Source organism: Staurois parvus, unplaced genomic scaffold (assembly GCF_062004578.1).
Source record: "Staurois parvus isolate SC_StPar_1 unplaced genomic scaffold, SC_StPar_1.0 ptg000034l, whole genome shotgun sequence".
Lineage (NCBI taxonomy): Eukaryota > Metazoa > Chordata > Amphibia > Anura > Ranidae > Staurois > Staurois parvus.
Window position 1 is genome coordinate 3,686,365 of NW_028317830.1, and position 12,753 is coordinate 3,699,117.

A 12,753-nucleotide genomic window follows, 5' to 3' on the forward strand; every position below is an offset into this window, starting at 1 on the left:
CCAGAGAATTGTTACTCGCACAGACACAAAATTGTTACTTGCACAGACACAGAATTGTTACTCGCACAGACACAGAATTGTTACTCAGGGCCACAGAATTCATACTCAGGGACAGACAGAATTGTTACTGAGTGCCAGAGAATTGTTACTCAGGGACAGACAGAATTGTTACTGAGTGCCAGAGAATTGTTACTCAGGGACAGACAGAATTGTTACTGAGTGCCAGAGAATTGTTACTCGCACAGACACAAAATTGTTACTTGCACAGACACAGAATTGTTACTCGCACAGACACAGAATTGTTACTCAGGGCCACAGAATTCATACTCAGGGATAGACAGAATTGTTACTGAGTGCCAGAGAATTGTTACTCAGGGACAGACAGAATTGTTACTGAGTGCCAGAGAATTGTTACTCAGGGACAGACAGAATTGTTACTGAGTGCCAGAGAATTGTTACTCGCACAGACACAAAATTGTTACTTGCACAGACACAGAATTGTTACTCGCACAGACACAGAATTGTTACTCAGGGCCACAGAATTCATACTCAGGGACAGACAGAATTGTTACTGAGTGCCAGAGAATTGTTACTCAGGGACAGACAGAATTGTTACTGAGTGCCAGAGAATTGTTACTCGCACAGACACAAAATTGTTACTTGCACAGACACAGAATTGTTACTCGCACAGACACAGAATTGTTACTCAGGGCCACAGAATTCATACTCAGGGACAGACAGAATTGTTACTGAGTGCCAGAGAATTGTTACTCAGGGACAGACAGAATTGTTACTGAGTGCCAGAGAATTGTTACTCGCACAGACACAAAATTGTTACTTGCACAGACACAGAATTGTTACTCGCACAGACACAGAATTGTTACTCGCACAGACACATAATTGTTACTCAGGGCCACAGAATTCATACTCAGGGACAGACAGAATTGTTACTGAGTGCCAGAGAATTGTTACTCAGGGACACCTAATCGTTGAATTAAATAGTATGTCAGACAACATGCAGAGGAGTGGCAGAGGAGGCAATGTTTTAGGAGCGAGCAGACGTGGCAGCAGAGGAAGGGGTCGAGGCAGCAGTATTCGCAGCCAGAGGCCAGTGCTCCCGGTGTCATCCAGCGGTCGTGTCTCCACCGACAACCCTGCCGTCATTGATTGGTTGGCTCGGTCGTCTTCCTCTTCCCAGGTCACCTCTGACACCTACAGCCAACGGTCGGTGGGTACGTCAGACACAACCGTTAGTTGGCATGGCCCGGGACCAAGCCCACTGAAATCACGTGTCCTCTACCTGCCCCTGTCCTTTGCTGTTCCCTCACCAAGCGAAGTATCGCATGCTGTGGGCTCAGCCCCACTGTACAGTGAGGAAGAGCTAACAGAGGGCGGTCAGGAACGGGGGGAGACATCGGCCTTTTCAGCAGCCAAGCGAACAAGTACTGGCGAGGAGAGTGGCTCGGTAGCCGGTCTAGAGACAGGTCTGTCTCCTGACCCAGACGCAGCCGAGGGGGCTAGTAGTGAGGCGGAGACCCTACTTGATGATGAGGAGGTTGATCGCACTTGGCAGCCTCGTCGTCATCAGGCAATTTCTTCCGCATCATCAGGAGAAGAGGGTGGCAGCTTGGCAGCGAGCAAAACAGTCGGTGGGTTGCCCAGGAGACAGCAGCAGGGTCGCATCAGTGTCAGTGGAGCCAAACGTCCACGGAGTAGAGCACCAGCTCCACTGCAGCCTACCACCACGGCCAGTAGTGGTGCCGTTGCGCACGGAGGAAGTAGCAGTCAGCCAGTGAAGAGTAGCGGGGGCAAAGTTTCCTACTCGGTGGTGTGGCAATTTTTCCTCAAGCCGCCCGAGGAAGTAAACGTAGCCGTATGTCGACTATGTGGCCAGAAATGCAAGCGTGGCCAGGGGGCCCATGTTGGGACTACAGCGTTGCGTCAGCATATGCAGCGTCACCATTCGGTGGCCTGGGAAAACCGTGATAAACATACGGCGGTTCTGCCTGCCCCAGCCCCCGCTCCATCACCCGCTCCGTTACTTGCTCCGTCACCCGACGTCGTCAATCGCCCTCTATCAGCCAGTCAAGGCTCCAACACCTCTGCTGAGGGGAGTTGTCGCTCATTGGCATCTTCCGCTCGTTCAGATGCTCCTTCTCCTGCTACTCCTCTTCTCGGATTCCGTCAACAGTCTTTCTTGGAATCCGTATCCAAGAGACAACAGTTTGCGAGCACGCACCCGACGGTGCAAAAGCTGAACGTCCTCCTGTCCAAGTTGCTGGTGCTGCAGTCCCTCCCTTTCCAACTGGTGGACTCAGCACCTTTCCGAGAAATGATGGCTTGTGCCGCGCCGCGGTGGAGAGTGCCAAGCCGTCATTTCTTTGCCCAAAAGGCAGTGCCAGCCCTGCATTCACATGTAGAAGAGATGGTGGGCCAGTCTTTGAGCATGTCGGTCTCTGCCAAAGTGCACGGCAGCGCCGACGTGTGGAGCTGTAACTACGGTCAGGGACAGTACATGTCATTTACGGCCCACTGGGTGAACGTGGTGCCGGCACAGCCGCACCAGCAACTTGGACAGGTCACGACGCTTTTGCCTCCACGTTTGCACGTCCTTGGTCCAGCAAGCATGTCCGCCTCTACCACCTCTTTTTCCGCCGTGTCCTCAGCCGCCACCCCCGTGCCAAGTCCCATTACCCGACCGGCATATCACATGTGCAGGGCGCAACGGTGTCACGCTGTGCTGCACCTGGTATGCCTTGGCGAACGTAGTCACACAGGGGAGGAACTGCTGAGTGTAATGAACAGAGAAATCGACAGATGGCTGTCTCCGCGCAAACTAAAAATCGGAACCATGTTGACTGACAACGGAAAGAACATGGTGTCTGCTCTGCGTCAAGGAAGGTTGTGCCATGCGCCATGCATGGCTCACGTGTTCAATCTGGTTGTCAAGCGGTTCCTAAAATCCACCATCCCACTGCAAGACATCCTTAAAATGTCACGTAAACTGTGCATGCATTTCAGCCATTCCTACACCGCAAAGAACACCCTCATTGAGCTGCAGCGGCAGAACGGAATTCCACAGCATCGCCTGATCTGCGACGTTGCAACAAGGTGGAATTCAACCCTACACATGTTAGACCGCCTTTACGAGCAGCGAAAGGCCATCACCGATTTCCTGATGTTACAAGCGGATAAAGGTACTCCCCTGTGTAACTTAGATGTCAGCCATTGGCAGCTCATGCGTGACACCTGCCGCTTGCTCAGGCCCTTTGAGGAGGCCACGCTATTCGTGAGTCGGCAGGACTATGGGATGAACGACGTCATTCCTCTGTTGCACGTCCTGGAACAAATGCTGTTAACAATGGCTGGTCAGGGTGCGGTAGACGTGGCGCACAGATCTCAACGCCACATGACCCCTGTGGGGGCAGGACAGGAAGAAGAGGAGGAGGTAGAGGAGGACATTTGTGCTCAGGAATTATTGAGTGAAATGGGTGGTTTTTCCACTCAGCGGACAGGAGTGGAGGAGCAGGAGCATCTGGTAGAGGAGGAGGAGGAGGAGACAGAGGACCCAGACGCACCGTGGCAGTATGCTGTGGAGATGGAGGCAGGGAGTCCCTCGCATTCCTTGGCACAAATGGCCCATAGCATGCTCGGTTGCTTGCGTAGCGACAGCCGAATAATAACCATCAGACAGAGGGATGACTTTTGGCTGTCCACCTTGTTGGACCCTCGCTACCGGTCCAAAATGGTGGCCTTTTTCACACCTGCTGAGAGGGAGGCCAAAATTACGTACTATAAAAACCACCTATGTAGTCAGTTGGTCTCTGCCTTTGTGCGCCAACGTCCATCCTCAGACACTGTGGGCCCTGTGCGCTCGCGTTCCGCTGGCATGGCAGCAGGGGAGGGGTGGGGTGGTAGGAGCAGTGGCAGCTCCACCAGCAGCGGCTGCCTCAGTCTGCAGTCGATGATGAGTAGCTTTCTTCACCAGCGCAGTGAGGAAACTACTAACCAGCCGCAGCAGCAGCAGCAGCATCAGGTGGACCTGGAGCAGGAGCTCAAACAACAGGCTTGGGCCTACTTGGACAGCACCCTGCCAACCGAGGTAGACAATCCCCTTGACTACTGGGCAACGAAACTTGACCTTTGGCCCCAACTAGCTGAATTTGCCCTTGAAAGGCTGTCATGCCCGGCCAGTAGCGTGGCATCGGAGCGCGTGTTTAGTGCGGCAGGAGGTATTGTAACTCCGCGGAGGACACGACTGTCCACCCAAAGTGTGGAGAGACTCACGTTTGTGAAAATGAATCAGGCGTGGATTAGTCTGGATTTCAAACCACCAGTTCCTGACACAACTGACTAAATCCGCCATGAATCATGCCTCAAACATGTGCCACTTTCAGGTCTCCTCACACTGCTGGTGTGTTTAATTTTTTGACATAGGGTGCTGGCAGATTACGGGCCTCCTATAGCTGCTGCCAGGCCCCTAATCTGCCATAGGCCCCTATATACCGCCTCCTCATGCTGCTGCTAGGTCCAGAGTCTCTCATGGGTCCCTGTACGGCCTCCCATTGCTGCTGTCTCCATCGCCACACTCTGCTGCCATGTGCCACTTTCAGGTCTCTTCACACTGCTGGTGTGTTTAATTTTTTGACATAGGGTGCAGGCAGATTACGGGCCTCACATAGCTGCTGCCAGGCCCCTAATCTGCCATGGGCCCCTATATACCGCCTCCTCATGCTGCTGCCAAGTCTAGAGTCTCTCATGGGTCCCTGTACGGCCTCCCATTGCTGCTGTCTCCATCGCCACACTCTGCTGCCATGTGCCACTTTCAGGTCTCTTCACACTGCTGGTGTGTTAAATTTTTTGACATAGGGTGCAGGCAGATTACGGGCCTCACATAGCTGCTGCCAGGCCCCTAATCTGCCATGGGCCCCTATATACCGCCTCCTCATGCTGCTGCCAAGTCCAGAGTCTCTCATGGGTCCCTGTACGGCCTCCCATTGCTGCTGTCTCCATCGCCACACTCTGCTGCCATGTGCCACTTTCAGGTCTCTTCACACTGCTGGTGTGTTTAATTTTTTGACATAGGGTGCAGGCAGATTACGGGCCTCACATAGCTGCTGCCAGGCCCCTAATCTGCCATGGGCCCCTATATACCGCCTCCTCATGCTGCTGCCAAGTCCAGAGTCTGTCATGGGTCCCTGTACGGCCTCCCATTGCTGCTGTCTCCATCGCCACACTCTGCTGCCATGTGCCACTTTCAGGTCTCTTCACACTGCTGGTGTGTTTAATTTTTTGACATAGGGTGCAGGCAGATTACGGGCCTCACATAGCTGCTGCCAGGCCCCTAATCTGCCATGGGCCCCTATATACCGCCTCCTCATGCTGCTGCCAAGTCCAGAGTCTGTCATGGGTCCCTGTACGGCCTCCCATTGCTGCTGTCTCCATCGCCACACTCTGCTGCCATGTGCCACTTTCAGGTCTCTTCACACTGCTGGTGTGTTTAATTTTTTGACATAGGGTGCAGGCAGATTACGGGCCTCACATAGCTGCTGCCAGGCCCCTAATCTGCCATGGGCCCCTATATACCGCCTCCTCATGCTGCTGCCAAGTCCAGAGTCTGTCATGGGTCCCTGTACGGCCTCCCATTGCTGCTGTCTCCATCGCCACACTCTGCTGCCATGTGCCACTTTCAGGTCTCTTCACACTGCTGGTGTGTTTAATTTTTTGACATAGGGTGCAGGCAGATTACGGGCCTCACATAGCTGCTGCCAGGCCCCTAATCTGCCATGGGCCCCTATATACCGCCTCCTCATGCTGCTGCCAAGTCTAGAGTCTCTCATGGGTCCCTGTACGGCCTCCCATTGCTGCTGTCTCCATCGCCACACTCTGCTGCCATGTGCCACTTTCAGGTCTCTTCACACTGCTGGTGTGTTAAATTTTTTGACATAGGGTGCAGGCAGATTACGGGCCTCACATAGCTGCTGCCAGGCCCCTAATCTGCCATGGGCCCCTATATACCGCCTCCTCATGCTGCTGCCAAGTCCAGAGTCTCTCATGGGTCCCTGTACGGCCTCCCATTGCTGCTGTCTCCATCGCCACACTCTGCTGCCATGTGCCACTTTCAGGTCTCTTCACACTGCTGGTGTGTTAAATTTTTTGACATAGGGTGCAGGCAGATTACGGGCCTCACATAGCTGCTGCCAGGCCCCTAATCTGCCATGGGCCCCTATATACCGCCTCCTCATGCTGCTGCCAAGTCCAGAGTCTGTCATGGGTCCCTGTACGGCCTCCCATTGCTGCTGTCTCCATTGCCACACTCTGCTGCCATGTGCCACTTTCAGGTCTCTTCACACTGCTGGTGTGTTTAATTTTTTGACATAGGGTGCAGGCAGATTACGGGCCTCACATAGCTGCTGCCAGGCCCCTAATCTGCCATGGGCCCCTATATACCGCCTCCTCATGCTGCTGCCAAGTCTAGAGTCTCTCATGGGTCCCTGTACGGCCTCCCATTGCTGCTGTCTCCATCGCCACACTCTGCTGCCATGTGCCACTTTCAGGTCTCTTCACACTGCTGGTGTGTTAAATTTTTTGACATAGGGTGCAGGCAGATTACGGGCCTCACATAGCTGCTGCCAGGCCCCTAATCTGCCATGGGCCCCTATATACCGCCTCCTCATGCTGCTGCCAAGTCCAGAGTCTGTCATGGGTCCCTGTACGGCCTCCCATTGCTGCTGTCTCCATCGCCACACTCTGCTGCCATGTGCCACTTTCAGGTCTCTTCACACTGCTGGTGTGTTAAATTTTTTGACATAGGGTGCAGGCAGATTACGGGCCTCACATAGCTGCTGCCAGGCCCCTAATCTGCCATGGGCCCCTATATACCGCCTCCTCATGTTGCTGCCAAGTCCAGAGTCTGTCATGGGTCCCTGTACGGCCTCCCATTGCTGCTGTCTCCATCGCCACACTCTGCTGCCATGTGCCACTTTCAGGTCTCTTCACACTGCTGGTGTGTTTAATTTTTTGACATAGGGTGCAGGCAGATTACGGGCCTCACATAGCTGCTGCCAGGCCCCTAATCTGCCATGGGCCCCTATATACCGCCTCCTCATGCTGCTGCCAAGTCTAGAGTCTCTCATGGGTCCCTGTACGGCCTCCCATTGCTGCTGTCTCCATCGCCACACTCTGCTGCCATGTGCCACTTTCAGGTCTCTTCACACTGCTGGTGTGTTAAATTTTTTGACATAGGGTGCAGGCAGATTACGGGCCTCACATAGCTGCTGCCAGGCCCCTAATCTGCCATGGGCCCCTATATACCGCCTCCTCATGCTGCTGCCAAGTCCAGAGTCTCTCATGGGTCCCTGTACGGCCTCCCATTGCTGCTGTCTCCATCGCCACACTCTGCTGCCATGTGCCACTTTCAGGTCTCTTCACACTGCTGGTGTGTTAAATTTTTTGACATAGGGTGCTGGCAGATTACGGGCCTCACATAGCTGCTGCCAGACATGTAATCTGCCATGGGCCCCCGTACCGACTCCTCATGCTGTGACGTTGCAACAAGGTGGAATTCAACCCTACATATGTTAGACCGCCTTTACGAACAGCTAAAGGCCATCACAGATTTCCTGATGTTAAAAGCGGATAAAGGTACTCCCTGTGTAACTTAGATGTCAGCCATTGGCAGCTCATGTGTGACACCTGCGCTTGCTCAGGCCCTTTGAGGAGGTCACGCTATTCGTGAGTCGGCAGGACTATGGGATGAATGAGGTCAAATCGGCCATGGGCCCCCGTACCGCCTGTTCACGCTGATGCTGGTCCCACAGTGTGACCTGGGTCCCTGTACGGCCTCCCATTGCTTCCACTCTGCCATGTGCCACTTTGAAATCTCCTCACACTCCTGCGGTTGTCCATTTTGTCATAGGTTGCTGGCAGATTACAGGCCTTCCATAGGTGCCACCAAGCCCCATATCGGCCATGGGCCCCCGTACCGCCTGGTCACGCTGCTGCTGGGCCCATAGTGTGACCTGGGTCCCTGTACCGCCTCCCATTGCTCCCACTCTGCCATGTGCCACTTTCAGGTCTCCTCACGCTCCTGCTGGTTTCCATTTTGTCATAGGTTGCTGTATGGCCTCCCATTGCTGCTGCCTCCACCGCCACACTGTGGCTCCAAACGCTGGTTTTGGCCCCGTGACTGGCCAAAGGAGTGAAGTGTGCAGTGATTCTAAGATCGACGGCACTCATCTGCATGTCATACTGACAGACAGTATTATTTCTCTTCCCCAGCAGACTCCAAGGGCATTTAAATTAAAGGTACAGTGTTCTGCACTAATATTAAGTCTCTCTGAAGCCTAGAAACACCCTTTTTTAAGTTAAATTCACAGCGAATTTATTCGACTCGAATCGAATATTGTCCACGAATTCGCCGAATCAGTCGAATCGAATTTTTCATTTCTTCGCTCATCTCTAGTATTGATCTCCTTGTTACATTCATCAGCTGCTGAAAGTGCTGAAGGAGACTCAAGACTTTCAGTACACAATTATCCTGATCCAATTTCCATCTCGAATTCGCCAAAACCCATTTTCCTGAGCCCTGATGAAGGGGAGTGGGCTGAATCCCCACAACTCACGGAGATCATTAAATGCTTTGGAATAAACCCTCCATTTGGATTTTAAATCTTAGAAATAACCATAATAACTTCAAATTGGTTTTGCTGTCTCTCACATTGATGTACGATTTGATATCGTAAGCATAACACTTGGACTATCAAACCTGATGTGTTCTTGCACCTTTGTTCCTTTCAGTTTTATATGTAATAGTTCTTGTTTCTTCACCAATGATTGTTACTTTTACAAAACAAATAAATACTAGTTGAAATTAAAAAAAATAGTACTAGGACAGAATGAACTTGGCCACTGACTACTTGTCTGTTTTATGTGAAACCTGTCTCACCTCCAGTGGTAAACTTGTCTCAGACTTAGTAACCTGCAGAATTCATCAACCTTTTGGATTTTTCTGCAAGGGTCACACATACAGATACAGACTGTTGCACAGACTTTGCTAACTGACACAATGTCTGATTTGTATTGATATTTATCACTAACTTGCTTAAAAGTGACCTTGAATTCATTTTTCTTTTGGGTGTACATGAAACATCCAAACCTGAAAAAGTATCACTTGTAGGAAACAAAGGTAAATGCAGAAGTTTTGCCTTGTATACCTCTGGAGTGATGACCATGTTGAATGGCATCTATAGACAGATGATCTCTACACATAACAGAAAGATAATAGAACTGGAATGTTTGCATATAAGGAAATCACAAAATGGTTGTATGTTGGGCTTACCTGATTTGTCCAACCCTACAAAAATGTAAAAAAATAAGAACATTAGATTTTGTTTCTTGGCATGCATCTCTTGGAAATAGCAAATCATCAGATAAAGTGGTATTTTGTGACATCAATAATTATAAAGTAATAACTTACACTTTACCAACAAAATATTGCTCACATTCCACTCTACATGATGCTGAACTATGTGCTGTTAGCATTGCATTCATTCAGGAAGGATTACTTTAAAAACCTATATTCAGAGATTGACATATTAATCCACGAGGATTCCCTTTCATAGGATAGAAAATAACATGTAGGTAAGTTACAGTGGAATTTGAGGACTTTGAACATTACCAACAGTGGAAAAACTATAGCCATAGCAGCCTGAGCAGGTGCTAAGGGGCTTTGGGGTTAGAAGGGGCCTCATTAGCGAGGCTGTTGAGGTAAATTAAAATGTGAAGTTTACAGTCTAGAAGAGCTCACAGAAGAAATCATTAGGATCCTTAGTCACAGATCCTTCTTGTTTTAACTATTTTGTTTAGCCGTCTTAGCAATGTAGACACAGACAGTACATGGGATTGTGGTTGCCATCACAGCACTTTCTTGGTGATCACATGGCTCTGGGTATAAATAAAGTTACAGCTACCTTAGGGTCAAATTTAGGGTCACTTTTGGGGATAATGTTTTGGTCTGTTATAACCTTTTTGGCAGAAGAACAGGTCCAGGATAGTTAAAAGAAGCTTCTGTAACTCTCAGGAGCCATTGCACCCTTAAAAACCAATAAGTAATTGTAGTTCTATTTTTTAACCCCTTAGCACCGGCACCTCTGGGCCCTTTAGGAGGTCTCAGACACTGAGAGGTGGAGGCAGGAATTTCAGTTATGTGACCCCCATGATTGGCTGTCACAGTGGTCACACGATCATAAAGCTCCCAATCAGAAGTAGTGATCGTGACCTTTCTGTTACCTGCATTGCTTACATTTTGGTACACATAAATGCGACCTCTCGGTGTTAAGAGGCCATATATATGCAAACTGCTGGCATAAGAGATTAATAACAAAATGTCTCTGTTCAATGGCTTTGCACAGATCAGCTTCAATTCTCCTCTTCTTAAGTCCCCCGCTGGAGCTCCTGGCTTCTTCCTGTTCAGTTCCCCCATAGTCAGCCACTTGCTATCGGTGCATTTGTGCAGGCTCTCTTCCGAGCCGTGCTCTGTGTGTCCTTTCATACATAAAGTGAAGCTGAGCTCTACTGCCCACCTTCTCCTCACAGGATGTAACTGAAATCAGCCAATAGCTCCCTCTGATGACTCTGTCCATTGAGGAGGGAGCAAGAGGAGAGAGTCGCTGCCCTTTTGTAGTGGTTCAGGTAAGTATGGCCTGGGGGGGGAGCTGCATATAGAAGGGTTTTTTTAACCTAATGCACTGATTGTACCAACCAGAACCACTTTATTGTCTCTTTTTTATGTGCCTACAATACATTTAGAAAACAAATGTCAACATTTTCACTTATTGCAAATTAATAATTCCACATCTTGCTACTTACTAAATATAACCTCCATAGGTACTGGATAAACACACTTTATAGAGAGTTGTATAATACTTGATTATAGAGAAAAGCAATACAAAATTGGTAGGACACCCTTCCTCACCTTGTCAAAATTGTTTGTGAAATTCCTGCAGTTCTGCATAATGAGATAGTGGGTCCAAAAAAATTGGGATGAGTACAAAAAAAAAAAAAACAGGAACTCCTATCAACCCTGGGAGTCTCATATACATTAACAAAGTATTCCAATGGGTTCGGGGGAGGGGAGCTTTGGTGGTCTCAGACAACAGTCAGAATCAGTGTAGGTGTAAGACACAATGTCAACCTTTTATTCCTAAAATGATGCCAAGGATACTTAGATATTACTAGGTGAGTGGGCCTGGCAGGTGTTAGGAGCCTTGGGATGGATAGATAACAACTGCAGTAGGCATAGATGCATACATAGTGTGAGGCATCAGTTCCACAAATTGTACCAGATGACAATTAGTAAGCCAGTAGACTACAACAGTCCAAACTGACTGCCAGTAGCCAAAGGTGCAGAATGACAAGATGCAAGTGCCTTTTAGAGTTTAGCACTGAACAAAACTGCTCATTTTTATAAAACAATTTAAAAAAGAAACATTAACATTGGCCCGTGCTGCCCTCATTGTAGTCACCTACTTTAAATGGCTGTTTTTCTATCCTCTATTCTATCCCGCCACAACAGTGTCTCCATACACCCCCTTCTCCCTCCACCACAATGGGGAGAGATGAACTCTGGGAGGGGCTTCCTTTCATACCAGAATGGAAAGAACATTTTGCAGCATTACAGCAAAAATATTGGCTCAATGGAGGTCACATGGCTCCTAGAAGACATTTGGGAATCTGAACTGCCAAAAAACACACCAAAATATGGATTCATATTTACCTGAATTTAACAATATTCAAATTTTAGGAATGACTCTACTAGACAAGCCATAGGAGGGGAACTGTCAGAGTCAGAATTATTCATATACACTGAGATGATAGAACTTACCAGTAAATCCCAATATTTGAACAGAAAGTGAAAATCTTCCCTGAGCGTTCAGAGTCCAGGATCCTGCAGCCGGACTTTTTACTAAATGAGCATTTATAAAACCAAGATCATAGGAGTAATAATAGTAGTAATAGTAATAGTAGTAATAATTGTAGTAGTAATTATAATATGGATTTTTTTCAAATGTAAATGTGTTTCCTGAAATAATAAAAGATATATAAATAAATACAACTTAAATACATTTATACATTGAATCAAGTCTAATGAATGCCTTTTATTATCAAACATTCGTAAGAGTAACATTCAAACAACATTAACGGTGCGTTTCAACCTGTTCTGATGATCAATAAATACTGATGTTCCTGAAGAATCAATATAGAAGCATATTTATATTTAATGGGCACCTCTGCTAACCAAAATTTGGTTGTATTTTTGGGGCCTCATCCCCTTCACCATTGTTCACTGGATCTGATTTCAGCCTAGCACAATGCGGGTATCTCTTGAAAACCCTGATGAGCATTGAGTGTGACCCCAACATTCTGTATGGAGACATTCTCCACATATTCTTCACATGTGCGAAATTCGCCCTAGGATGGGCGAATTTCGCCCTAGGATGGGCGTTCTACAACCTTATGCAATCTATCTCTCTATTCCTCACGTCACTCCACTCGCATTCCTAACTTACTAACTGACATATCAGCTTAGATGTCACACCACTTAGTCCCCCCCCCCCCTCTAGTTGTCCTCCTCGATGACTTTTCTATCAAGATAAATAATACAACTATAGTCCCATCCCTTACACCAGGGTACTAGATGTAATCCTAGACTCTGACTGTCCTTTTGGCTTAAATCCAATCGCTGTCAAAAGC

General features: G+C 48.7%; 1 protein-coding gene across 2 annotated transcripts in view; it reads right to left on the minus strand.

Annotated features, from left to right (window-relative positions):
• The window catches only part of LOC149470714 (uromodulin-like), a 72,830-nt gene that overhangs the window by 34,457 nt on the left and 25,620 nt on the right, over positions 1-12,753 (minus strand). For both annotated transcript variants that reach the window (XM_089661690.1, XM_089661683.1), the window contains 2 exons: positions 11,885-12,082; positions 9,341-9,355 (listed from right to left, as the gene is read on the minus strand). In XM_089661690.1, the coding sequence (XP_089517816.1) occupies positions 9,341-9,355; positions 11,885-12,082 (213 nt within the window). The remainder of the gene's footprint in view (positions 1-9,340; positions 9,356-11,884; positions 12,083-12,753) is intronic.